The sequence below is a fragment of the Macaca nemestrina genome, chromosome 6 (assembly GCF_043159975.1).
Source record: "Macaca nemestrina isolate mMacNem1 chromosome 6, mMacNem.hap1, whole genome shotgun sequence".
NCBI classification, from domain to species: domain Eukaryota; kingdom Metazoa; phylum Chordata; class Mammalia; order Primates; family Cercopithecidae; genus Macaca; species Macaca nemestrina.
This window is the reverse complement of record NC_092130.1, coordinates 145,470,072-145,483,798: the sequence shown is the minus strand read 5'-3', so window position 1 is coordinate 145,483,798 and position 13,727 is coordinate 145,470,072. Positions and strand designations below refer to the sequence as shown.

General features: G+C 35.5%; 1 protein-coding gene and 1 long non-coding RNA gene across 9 annotated transcripts in view; one reads left to right on the top strand and one right to left on the bottom strand.

Annotated features, from left to right (window-relative positions):
• LOC139363906 (uncharacterized) overlaps positions 1-3,148 on the bottom strand; it is a 236,171-nt gene extending 233,023 nt beyond the window's left edge. Inside the window, exon 1 of the long non-coding RNA XR_011625080.1 lies at positions 3,102-3,148. This is a non-coding gene — a long non-coding RNA (uncharacterized lncRNA). The remainder of the gene's footprint in view (positions 1-3,101) is intronic.
• Positions 1-13,727, top strand: part of LOC105473062 (sperm flagellar 2) — a 366,010-nt gene that overhangs the window by 246,271 nt on the left and 106,012 nt on the right. For 7 of the 8 annotated variants that reach the window (XM_011726675.3, XM_011726676.3, XM_011726677.3 and 4 more), the window contains 3 exons: positions 10,433-10,652; positions 11,869-12,023; positions 13,580-13,655. In XM_011726675.3, the coding sequence (XP_011724977.2) occupies positions 10,433-10,652; positions 11,869-12,023; positions 13,580-13,655 (451 nt within the window). The remainder of the gene's footprint in view (positions 1-10,432; positions 10,653-11,868; positions 12,024-13,579; positions 13,656-13,727) is intronic. The other variant, XM_011726674.3, reaches the window with a different exon arrangement.

Genomic DNA, 13,727 nt, shown 5'->3' with positions numbered 1-13,727 from the left:
AATTGTACAAAATACAGTTTTCCAAAGTACTAGAAAACAGGTAACCAATAACTAAAATCTAATAATACAAATAAAATCCAGTATATGAGTGAGCTGGTCTTTAAATTAATTATAACCAATTATGAGAAATTATACTGAGAACTATATTACTTTAAAAATATACTTTGACTCTCTAACTCTCTGAGTTGAGTCACTGTTAGTATAAAATTAAGAATTACGGCCAGGCACGGTGGCTCAAGTCTGTAATCCCAGCATTTTGGGAGGCTGAGGCAGGCGGATCACAATGTCAGGAGATTGAGACCATCCTGACTAACACGGTGAAACCCCATCTCTACTAAAAATACAACAACAACAACAACAAAAATAGCTGGCTGTGGTGGTGGGCACCTGTAGTCCCAGCTACTCAGAAGGTTGAGGCAGGAGAATGGCATGAACCTGGGAGACGGAGCTTGCAGTGAATCGAGATCGTGCCACTGTACTCCAGCCTGGGTGACAGAGCGAGACTCTGTATCAAAAAAAAAAAAAAAAAAAAAAAAAAGAATTACTCTCCCTATTTGAAGATATCTAGAAAAATAAACCCAAGATGGTAATTATAGACATGAGATTAGAACTGAGGGTTCCTGGTATCTTGTCCAGTGAAATATCCTTTACTATTTGTTGTCCAAAAAGAGATTGAAACCAGATTGTGAAATTAATTTAGGTCACAACCAGTATTTATTTTTAAAAAGGACAAAGTAAATATAATAAAATGCAATGCAATACAACAGGAAATAAAGCATATCACAAGTAGTGATGATAAGCATTTCATAAATTTTTTTGTGCATTTTATATCTACTTGTACAGAAATGCTGGGTCACAATGTAGAATGCATTTTTTTTTTTTTTTTTTTTTTTTTTTTACAGGGAGACCTAGTCAAAAATGTTTGAAAGCCACTGTCTTAGAAGATGTAGTCCAAGTGGTAATTGTGCTCCAAGAGAAGCCAGGGAGTTATAGGAGTGCTTTACAGGGATTCAGACCAATAAAAATGGACATGTCTGGTGAAAAAGACTTCCTGGACGTCTTGAATAGCTAAAGAAATGTCCATCATGATGAACATAAATTCAAATTTCTCTGAAATTTGAGGATTGGTAATGGCTACAACTACTTCTGAGGCTGCTAGTACAAGTCTTAACTTTATTTTAGGTATTATAGAGTGTTGTGCCAAGGGAAAGTGGTGTGCCAAGGGAAGAGCCAGCCAAGCCACACCTGCAGAGTGGTAGGCCAAGGGAAAGCTAGCCGTAGATCAAGGCAGCTTGAATGTCTTGCCATGGTAGAGTTACAGTACATTGGCTGCCCTCTAAAAGGGGCATAGGCTCATTTTGTGGAGTCACTGCATACAGAATGTCTTGAAGTCAGTCTATTAGAAGCTTCTGCCCTAAGTCCTTGGGCCACTGCAGCAAGATAATCTGTTGTTGGGTCTTATCAAATATAGGTTAAAAAAAGATTGCACTTCAGGAAACCAAGGAAACTAGGAGGTATCAAAAACAGTGTAAGTGTTGTATCCTCCTAGAAGGTCCTTTCTGTCTCTTAGAGGAAAAGGCACTTACCTTGTCTTTCTAAATGTATCAGTAATTTAATTCTGAAGTATTTAGAACACACTAAATTGGGAACATCTGGGACATATCAGGCCATGCAGATGTTGGGAAGTTCTAGTGATCCATGAAGACAAACACTGGATTATATGTACCTTCAGACTAGTACTACTCCTCTACAAAAGCCACCTTTGAATGTCTCTACTAAAGTATTATTCTTGTAACTCTATTATTTGTTTGTTGAATTTTGTGCTAGGTGCTCTGAGATTTTATGCATTAACGAATATGTCCAAAGGCCCAGATTCTGTTTATTCAAATGGATCTAAGTAAGTCAGCTCTCCCCACTTTTTGAAAGGGTGAATGAGGAAGCTCCATTCCCAACTTGGATGTTTAGAAGTGGCAAGAATGAGAATGAGATACATGTGGTTTTTACAGGGGTAATCAGCAGCATCATTCAATCACTTGGGCAACGATACAATCAAGAAGGGAACCCAGTGGACACGTGGGAGCCCAAGCTTGCCCTTGAAGTGTGCAACTCAGCCAACATTCAAGCATGTTTGTTTCCAAGTAGACTCTGTTTGTAAATGCTCATGATTCTATTAGCCATGATTCATAACAAGGAGACCAAGGATACTGACACATTAGGCCACAAAAAAATAAAAAGATACGAGAGACTGGAAGTAACCAGAATCAGAACCCCAGGTCACCATTAGGCTCCTACATTAGGGTATAGGGAGGCATGTGAGTGCTTTGGATCCAGACTAGATAGCAGAGTGGTAGGCCCATGTGATCTGTAAAGATGGGATATGTAAAAATGGTAGATACTATGGGTTGAGGAATTCAGAATTCAGGTTCTGGAAAGGTCAGTGTAGGTCAATTAATAAAAACAGTGCTAGTGGACCAGACACTGTGACTCACGCCTGTAATCCCAGCACTTTGGGAGGCTGAGGTGGGTGGATCATTTGAGTTCAGGAGTTCAAGACCAACCTGGCCAACATGGTCAAACCTCGTCTCTACTAAAAATACAAAAATTAGCTATGTGGTGGTGCATGCCTGCAATCCCTGCTATTTGGGAGGCTGAAGCAGGATAATTGCTTGAACTTGGGAGATGGAGGCTGCAGTGAGCCAAGATCGCACTATTGCACTCTGGCCTGGGTGACAGAGTGAGACTCCGTCTCAAAACAAATAAACAAAAACCAGTGCTGGTGAACAGGTTGTGACTTTTTACCATAGGCAGAGTCTATTTACTCTCTGTTGTAATTTTATGATTTCTGTTTAGGTAGACTAAACTTCACAGGGAGAGTCAGACCTCCTAGGTGTTGATGGATCCTGAATCTTATACTTACACCTTCTCAAAAATGCATACTGATAGTATTTATGCAGGTGCAATTAAAATATTTTTATTAAAATCAAGACATCTTAATAATTGTTTCCTACATGTTCATGACAGTTTACATAAATCAGGGACTAGTACATCTACACAGAAAGAGTATCTCGTTAAAGCAATTGTTTATACCATGTGATACTTACCTGGTTTTACCCACTCTGGGCGTCAAAGTGTGGGCCTCATAGTCAGGTGTCTATTTACAACAATATCTGAAAGAGTAAATAATTTATGTTTTATTATATAAATAATTTAATCATATCTACATAGATAACAAATATGTAAAATAGAGATCTGATAAAAATTTTTGATTCCTCATCACTAATGAACTAGTAAATCTCTTTAGCTCATTGTCGTTAAACTAATAACCATCTTTTTAATCTGAATTTCTTCTTTCTCCAGTTCTTCTGATCTCTTTTCACTCATGATGTTCCAATTTCCTCCCCTTTGAGATGCTTATCTTGACTCAGCCTTTATTTTTGGTCTTTGCTAGGAACTTCATAGGCTTTCCTTTGACAGTGATTCTGCTCAATGTGTTCCACCAAATCCTTTATATGCTAATCTCCACAGGTCAGCCTAAGCATTCTGTTCTCATCACAGTGACATCCTATTCCATTGTGTTTGGCCACATTCTACAGCTAGCTTAGTGATGGAAGAGGGCTATTCGGATTCTTTGTGAGGAAGCAGGCCTTTCAGATTGGAGTGTGGCTGGATGTGGCGCTCTTACATGCCTTCAGCAGCTGCCTGAGAACTCCTAAACTGTTTATAGTCAGAGGGCACATAGGCTTCTCACACAAGCATTATTTCATTTAATCTTTACAACAGTCTGGTGATACACATATTGTTACTATGCTGCAAAGATGAGAGAATTAGTGAGAGTGCAAAGCAAGCAAGTAGCAGAAGCATTATACAATAGAAACTCAAGTCATCTGAGTTAAGCCTAAGACTGCTTCCTTTCAAAGGGTTAAGTGACTGAACAGCTCAAAATCATTACAATATTGGCAACTTTCCACTTCAACTTGGCCTTGGAAATATCACCTTTTTTATTGTAAAATTACATAATTTCTATAGCTTCTGTTTTCTTATTTGGTTAGTTTCTAATTGGCCACATTACATAAAATAATCACCATTTGTCTAATTTGAAGAATAAATAATTCCAACAAATGAAAGCAGAAGCAAGAAATCAATTATAGTGCAATCAATAATTTTGCAGATCCTATTAGTATCTGGCTAATTTTGAACAATGCAGATTATTATTATGTGCAGAGCTCCTAGAAAGACCAAAGGCAGTAAACTAAAACAAAATAATTTTTTTAAATACAGAATAGTATGTATAGAATTGGCAGCCAAATAGGATTATATTTATATACTAAATGTACTAAAATTTGTGTATAACTACATTACACCAATTTTAAAGAAAAACTTACTACGAGCACTTTAGGGTTTTAAAAATTTGTTTCAAAAAGTGTTTTCTTATCTGCAATGTTCTCATATCAGAAATTCTGGTGCCAAATCAGACAAGCCATTCATAACATTTACCAAATTTGACAACTTATATTCTAAGTAAGCGTGCTTTGTCAGATAATGGGTATGAAAAGAATACTGATGAAAGAAAAGCAAGAACATAGGGATATGCTTATTTCTATATGACATAGCATAATTATAGAAATATTGTCAAAAGTGGCCTAAACAAACTTTTCTTACTTCAAGTTATTTAAATAAATAACTCCACTTGTAGACTTAATCTGTTACTGAGGGCCACTTTGTCATATTAATTAAGAGTTAAGGATTAAAAATATAATATGGGCATTTATTTATAAGCCAGAAATGTGACTTGCTCATTACTTAATGATAGTGTAGTAATATTTATAAACCATACATCATCTATTTGACTAATATGAAAAAAAGTCATTCAAATTAGTGGTCAAATTTGGCCAATCATTTTTAAACTAGAGCTTTTCAGAGAGGTCCCCTCCAGAAAATGATTAGGAAACTTGAGCTAAATCACACACAAGACAAAGACACATACCTTCCTTAAAAAAAAAAAAAAAAAAAAAAAAAAAACTGACTTAAGACAATCCAGACTAGCAGTAGTTGGCTAGTGTTTTTAAAGAAATATAATGAAATATAACGTATCCTGTCTTTTGTTTTGGTTCCCTCTTTGGATTTCACAAGCACCTATGTTGATGAGGCAGCTCCTTTATCTCCCCAAATGGACATTGCTTATGCTTCTCTATCCCTGATCTTTGGACTGAAAAGACTTACATTAAGATGATTAAGGGCAGTGATATAATAGAAGTGCTAATAGAACTGATCATCTGAGATACAATTTTGAGGAGACTTACATGATTAAAAAAATACTAATATATCTTGGAATTTCTTTTTTTTTTTTTTTTTTTTTTTTTTGAGACGGAGTCTTGCTGTGTCACCCAGGCTGGAGTGCAATGGCCAGATCTCGGCTCACTGCAAGCTCCGCCTCCCGGGTTCACGCCATTCTCCTGCCTCAGCCTCCCGAGTAGCTGGCACTACAGGCACCCGCCACCTCGCCCGGCTAGGTTTTTTTTTTGTATTTTTTATTAGAGACGGGGTTTCACCGTGTTAGCCAGGATGGTCTCGATCTCCTGACCTCGTGATCCGCCCGTCTCGGCCTCCCAAAGTTCTGGGATTACAGGCTTGAGCCACCGCGCCCGGCCTATATCTTGGAATTTCTAATTTTCAATATTGCACTATGATTTGACATCTCTGCACTGCTGAAACAATATATGGGGTTTTTTGAAGTTTGAATAGTTTAATAAATAGGTTATAAGTACTAATTCCAAATAATTTTAAAATATAAATTACATGTATTTCTATTCTCTCTTTGATAGAGTGCAAATGGAATAATATCTAGATAATGAAATTATCACATATCATGTTACTAAATATATTTTATGTGCACTGAAGATAATTTTTAAAGATCCTCAAGTGACTACAGAAAAATACCATTTTACCTATATGTATATGTAAATAAAAAATCTTAATTCTTCTCTGACTTGTATGTCTTAATTATTTTTATTGTTATGACAGAACTATTGCAGCAATTTTTGATACTTTTGAAAATACGATAAATCAGTATACTAATTTACCCTCTTAACAGTGGTGAATGAGAAGTATGACTCAATCTTTTGGTTTTAGGCAAAATATGATACATAATAGCTTTATCTGGATATCTTTTATTACTATGAATTTGAACATTTCTTTATAAACTCATTGGCCATTTTGTTCTACTGTCAAAATTGCCCATTTATATCCTTTCCACCATTTTTCTTTTATTTTTCTTTTTCTGAATATCTATTTTATGTACTAAAATTCTTAACCTATTGTCAAATATATATGAATATACACATACATATATTGCAGATATTTTGCTTTTGTTCTTTGTTTTTGAAGTGTGTGAGTTACGTGTGTTTGTGTGTGTGTGCTTGAGAATGTGCCGAAGATTTTGTTTTTGTAGAGTGTGATCAAACTACCAACTTTTTCCTTTGTGATTTTCAGCTTTGGTGTTGTGCTTGGAGAAACAATCGTGGAGCATATCAGTGTTTGCCCAAATTTTCATGCTGTTAGAGTTCTTGTTTACGTCGTTCATTCTTCTGGTGTCAATTTATTTTTATGAAAGTATAAGGATATCTAACATTATTTTTTTCCAAATATATAAATAGTTATTCAAATACCAGTTGTAAAATAATCTTTCTCTGCTAATGTGAAGTATAAACCTTATTACATACTAAACTTTTACATATAATTAGATCTGTTTCTGGAATCTATATTTTTGTACACTGAATATTCTGTCCCTGTAACTCATTCTTTTCATTACCATATTTTTTAAAAGCACTTTCATAACTTATAAGGCAACACTACCATTACTTTCCTTTTTAAGTATTTTTAATGGATTGTTTTTTTGCCCATTATATATCTTCTTGCACTTTAACTTTTGTTTTGAGATGGAGTCTAGCTCTGTCGCCCAGGCTGGAGTGCAGTGGCACAAATTTTTGTATTTTTAGTAGAGACAGGGTTTCACCATGTTGTTCAGGCTGGTTTCAAACTCCTGACCTCGTGATCTGCCCACCTCAGCCTCCCAAAGTGCTGGGATTACAGGTGTAAGCCACTGCACCTGGCCCACTTTAACTTTCAAATCATTTGTCATATCAATCTTTGAGCGATGACTGGGGGAAATGACACTAGCACTTTTGTTGTCATTAAACATTAAATTAGATTAATTTGGGGGAGAATTAAATGGTTTATAATTTTGAACCTTTTTATCTCACCCTCTGTTCAAGTCATTTTTCTTAATAGTCAAATTTTGAAGCTTTCTATATATAGACTCTATAAATTTTTTGTTAATTCCATTGATGTTGTCAGCTTTTGCAAGCAAAAAAAAATTGCAAGCAAAAAAATTTTGCAAGCAAAATATTTGCAGGCAAAAACAAAAGGGTCCTTGTTGAATAAGCAAGAAAAGAAAATACTCAAAATATGGTGGGTGGCTCAAAGAATCCGTAGGTGGGTGCAAAAGTAGACTCAAGGTTAAACTTCCAAAGAAAATCACTGGAACAATCATAGCAAAGTCTGACAAGAAAACTGTCACTGCCACCACCACCCCAGAGCACTAGCAGCAGTTCAGGTTATAGCTGCCACCTCTGCACAAGGAACTCTGCTCTTCAGCAGCCACCATTACTCCTAGAGACAGTGCTGCTTCTTTCTTTTTCTTATTATGTTGCACTAGCTAGAACTTCCCAAATAATGTGACTAATAGTACTCATGATGAGCAGCTTTTTCTTGTTCTTGCCTTTAATGGAAAAATGTGTAGTTTATTTTGGTTTACCATTGGTCTAGAGAGTGTTAGGAAAGGTATCTTCAATTCATGACTTACTAAGATATGGTTTTATTTTGTTTGTTTTTCTTGTATTTTTAAAATCAGAAATGAATTTTGAGTTGTATCAGTTGTTTCTTTGTCAGAGTGATCTTATGCTTTCATTTTTTTATTTTAACCTATTAATGAATATAGTACATAGGCTTTCTAGTATTTAACCTTCCTTGGATTCATGAAATAATTCTTATTCAGTCATGGTGGGATAAAGTCAACATCATATACTGGATATGAGTACATGTTCTGGGATCTGACTGCCTGGGTTCCAATCTAGGTTTTGCCATTACTCTTTATTGTGACCATGGAAAAATAACTTAGTCTTTGCAATACTCAGATTTTTCTTCCGTAAATCGGGAAGATAATAATAATACTATGTGTGTAAGAGTTGTGTGAGAATCGTTTGACATAATGCATGAAAACAACAGTATATGCTACGTAGTATGGAGTCAATGTCAATTAGTATCTTTATTGTCTGTTAATATTACGTTGACTTTAATGTTGATGCATGATTTGTGCCAAATATTTCCAAGGGAGATTGGCTTGTAGTTTTCTTTTGGGATGTTGTTTTTGTCAATTATCTTTGATACATTTTCTGTATAAGGGTTATATTAGTCTTGCCAAATAAACAGGAAAGCTTTCTATCTTCTTCTATACTCCAGAAGACTTTTAAACATTTAAATTTCTGTTCAGTTAAGGAAACAAAATTTTTCTGTAAACCATTAATGTCTTCAATTTTCATAAGTATAGTTCTATGACATCTTTTTCGTGTATTTCATGGCTTTTATTTTTTCAAAGATTTTACTTAATTTTAATCATTTGCACTTTCTTAGAATATCATTTATTACCATGCAGTTATAAATCCAAATTTACTATAGTATAGTTGTGCCTAACGTCTTCTTTTTCTTCCCGCTTCCTACTTTTATTAAAATTATACCATGCAAACATTTGTTACAGATTGTTACAGAAGTATATTGCATGATGCTAGGTTTGGGGTGTGACTGAACCTGTCACCCAGCTAATGAGCATAGTTCCCAATAGGTAGTTTTTTAGCCCTTGCCACTCTCTGCATCTCCTCCCTCTAGTAGTCCCCAGTGTTCACTGTTCTCATCGTTATGTCCGTGTGTACCCAGTGTTTAGTTCCCACTTATAAGTGAGAACATGCAGTATTGATTTTCTGCTTCTGCATTAGTTTGCTTAAGATAATGGCCTCCAGCTGCACCCATATTGCTGCAAAGGACACGACATCATTCTTTTTTATGACTGTGCTATTCCATGGTGTACATATACCACATTTTTCCACTCTTCATGGGTACTTCGGTTGATTCAATGTTTTTGCTATTGTGAATAGTGCTATGATGAACAGAGAGTACATGTGTCTGCTATTTTTCCTATTATGTTACAACATTGATACTTGCTATTCTTCACTTTTGTGTCAAAGTAGTAGAAATTTCATTATCATTATTAATAAGGATAAGTTTTAGAATTTTATCAATAAAGTGTATCTGGATAGTTTTCCTCTGTAATTTATTAATTTCCATTTTTATTTTTACAAGTTTCTTCTTCCCAGTTTGATTATTTTAAAATTACTTTTATTCCCCATTTTAATGTCTACTTTATTTTCCTTCTTTTTAATTTTTTTATTGATACATAATAAACACATGTATTGATGCATTTATAAAATATGTAATAATCAAATCAGGGTAATTGGGATATCTGTCATATTAAACATTTATCTTTTCTTTATGCTAGGAACTTTTGAATGGTTCTCTACTGGCTATTTTGAAATATTCAATAGAATATTATTTACTCTAGTCTACTGATTTACTGAACGCTGCACCTCGATCAAGGCATTTTAGGCTAAGGGGTATTTTCCTATGTGTACACTTTGATCCCACCCCATATTTTTAATAAATCTGTTGTTTTAATGTTCCTTTTAGACTTTATAGTCTCAATTTCCTCTTTCATACAAGAATCATTTTTAAAGAATGCTTTTCATTTTAAATACTTATTTTTTTCTATGTTTCTGAAATCAACTTCTAGTTATATTACATGCAAGTCAGAGAATGTGATCTGTACTGTGTTTTTTCTCTCCATCTAATCATTTGATCATTTCATCAAGAAACCTGAATGAAGTGGGAGTTAAACACGCTAGACTTAGAGATATTGAACATGAAAATTCTCTTTTATCTTTATTACTTTAAAATATTATAAAATAAAGTTAATACTTGCATAAGATAACAGAGAAATGATTACTGTCTTTTATCTGCTTACTGGTGATAACATCAATTTAAATGTCTTAATATTCAACCTAGATTACAAAATGTCTCAATTTATATGCTCACTTTCATAAGCTAAGATTTTTTATTTTTATTTTTTGCTTTTATGTAGGAAGCATTTTTCTGCCCTCTACTATGAAACTATTATTAATGTTATTACTCATTTTTATAATATAATTAAAGTATTGATTGGCTTTTGTTGGCTATGATTTGGATTTACTTTTGACTTTTAAATATTTCATATACCTAAATTCCACTTTTCAGAATATTTCTGTTTATTTGATTGTTATTTTTACAGAACATGGTTGGAGAGTGGGCCTTACCAGAAGAAATGGTTGACAATTTACCACCCTCCAACAATTGCATACTGGGCCATATTCTTCATAGGCTAGTTGAAAAATCTCTTCCTCCTCGAGCAGAATCAACAACACCTGAATTACCTTCATTTGCTGTTAAAGGATGCTTACTGGGGAAAACATTAAGTGGAAAAACTACCATTTTAAGGTCTCTACAAAAAGGTAGAATTTTTTCTCCTGCTCTGCCTGCCATTAGGTCCTATTTACACTGACTGTAGCTGCAAATGTCTATGTCTATAAAAAAAAAAAAAAAAAAACCATACAAGAAGCATTGCTGATATGTTGGGAAATCTCTATCATCAAAAATTTTATAATTTTCCAGGCTATGATTATTCAGCCATAAAAACGAGTGAAATATTGATACATGCTACAACATGGATGATCCTTGACCACGTTATGCTAAGTGAAAAAAGCCAGACACAAAAGGTCACATAATGTATGAGCCCACTTGTATGAAATATCCAAAATAGGCAAATCCATAGAGAAAGAAGCAAATTATTGGACATGAGAGGCAGGGGTAGGGGAATGAAAGTGACAGCTCAATTGATTTGGGATTTCCTTTCAGGGTGATTAAAAATTTCAGGAACAAAATAATGGTGATGGTTGCACACATTGTGAATATCTAAGTGCTACTGAAATGTATCCTTTAAATGGTGGAAGTACTTAACTTTAGGTTATTTGAATTTTATCACACTTTTTATCTATTTTATTTTTATTTATTTATTTATTTATTTATTTATTTTGAGACGGATTTATTTTTTCGTGCCACCACACCGGCTAATTTTTGTATTTTTAGTAGAGACAGGGTTTCACCATGTTGGCCAGGATGGTCTCAATCTCCTCATCTCATGATCCACCCACCTTGGCCCCCTAAAATGCTGGGATTACAAGCATGAGCCACCGCGCCAGGCCTTATCACATTTTTTAAAAAGAAGCTTGATCCACCTGGGTGCGGTGGCCCATGCTTGTAATCCCTGCACTTTGGGAGGCCGAGATGAGTGGATCATCTGAGGTCAAGAGTTTGAGACCAACCTGTCCAACATGGTGAAACCCCATCTCTACTAAAAATACAAAATTTAGCCGGGTGTGGTGGCATGCACCTGTAATCCCAGCTACTCGGGAGGCTGAGGCAGTAGAATTACTTGAACCTGGGAGACGGAGATTGCAGTGAGCCGAGATAACGCCACTGCACTCCAGCCTGGGCCACAGAGTGAGACTCTGTCTCAAACAAAACAAAACAAAACAAACAAAAATAAGCTTGATCCAAAAGACAGTTCTAGTGGGCCTGAAAGACTGTTATAGGGCAAAACCAGCACATAAAGACAATTTCCAGTTCCCAAATGAAAAGCTATTTATAAGATTATATTTTGTACTTTAGACTTTCCTATGCGGATACTTTCTATTGACACTCTTGTCCAAGAAGCTATCCAAGCATTTCATGACAATGAAAAAGTCAGTGAGGTCCTACCAATTCAGAAAAAAGATGAAGAAAATGCTCTACCAGTTCTGCAGGAGGAGATTAAAGAAAGCCAGGCAAGTGTGATTCTAGTTTTCTCTTCTGCGCCTAGCACATTAGAGATTTGGAGCTGGATGGAATTTAAAACGTCTTCTAGACCAGAAGTTTCTTCTGTACAAACCCAGAGAGTAAAATTTTAGGTTCTGCAAAAGTCTAGAGAATAAATATTTAAGTTAAATATTTAGGATAAATTTGAGGCCAAGAGGTAAAATCAAGGATATTATGTGGGTACTTGTATAACAAGAGAGAAAACTCCTGCTTCCCACCAGTTTGTCTGGGTAGACCGTCTTGTGTGATGGGCCCCCTCTGGGTCTAGTAGCCGTCAGCTGGAGCCATTCTCCCGATGAAAGAGCCACTAGCTGGTTAGTGGGGGTGGGTGAAGTGATTGAATTGTGGAGGTTGGGAGGGTGGTATATAATTCTTTTGCGGGAACTCAAGAAGTCACCAACTCCTGCACGGAGATCCTCCCACCCAGCTTCTGGCAGTTGCCAACATCAGAGTCCCCAGTGTATAGTCAGAGACCAGTGCTGGCCCTGGGCAGTGGTTGAGGCAGATGTAGAATCCCAGCAGGTACAGAGGTAGAGGAGGACTCCAGTCTCTGTCTCTAGTCTCACAGTGGTCAACTGCTGAAGTGGTGTTCAGAAACTGTATGAAAACTGTTGGTAGGCCTTTGTGGTCTATGAGCTGTAGTATGCTGACACCTGATCTACATTAGTAGATCTCAATTGGGGGATGGCTCTCTGAAAGGTTTACCTGTATCATATTCCCATCAATATTGCATCTCATTTCATTATTGCATAATGATTCCTGGAGTGGAGGGGTGAATAGGAAAATGTAGCCCCACCTTCAGAATCCTTGATGTAGTCCAGCTCCCTCATTCTACAGAGCATGTAGTAAAGACCCTAAGCATGAATTGGTTTGCTTGGAGTCAGAAGGCTTGTCAATGGCTTCTCTGTGATTAAGGTTCCAGATTGTAAGTCCACTACTCTTTCCTCTCTCTACCTTATGCTGCCTCTGCAACTGAATGAATTAGCTGATAATCTGATCCAGATCATTTGCATAGCCTGCAAAAATAAATGTCATTTAACAATTAATTTTGAAAATAACTGGGAGAAGTTTTCTTCATGGTGGGCTCTCTCTTCTTCCATGTTGTAATATCTTTATATTTTAATCAATAAAGTAATAGACAATGTACATTTTTTAAAAATTACCCTATGGCTATGACTGACATCTCTAGGATTGTTCAAGATGGTTTTCCGTAAACTCTACCCTTTCCTTAGGTTCCATTATCTTTTCAAAATAGTAATGGGCATATTTTACATAGTAATTGAAGATCATTCAAAAGACAGATTACATCACAGGTTACTGTGTATTTCTATAAGTGCAATTATCCAATCTTGTTTGTTTCTGGAAATAAGAATTTAGGACTGAAACTTTAATCTCCTTTAAAATCGTTAATGTTATAGATAAAAAGTATTTGTTCTCAAACATTTACTTATAGATATAAAATTAGGAGAATTATTAAAATATAGCAATGGTAAAGTCCCTCCCTGTGTTTGTTTTCTCTCCAAAGGATCCACAAAATGTATTTTCAGCTGGTCCAGTTTCAAATGAAGTATTACCAGAAACAGAAGGTGAAACGATACTTAGTAAGATCTCAAAACAAATCATCTATTATTTACATTAGAGAGAGAAACAATGAGAACACATATATGTGAGCA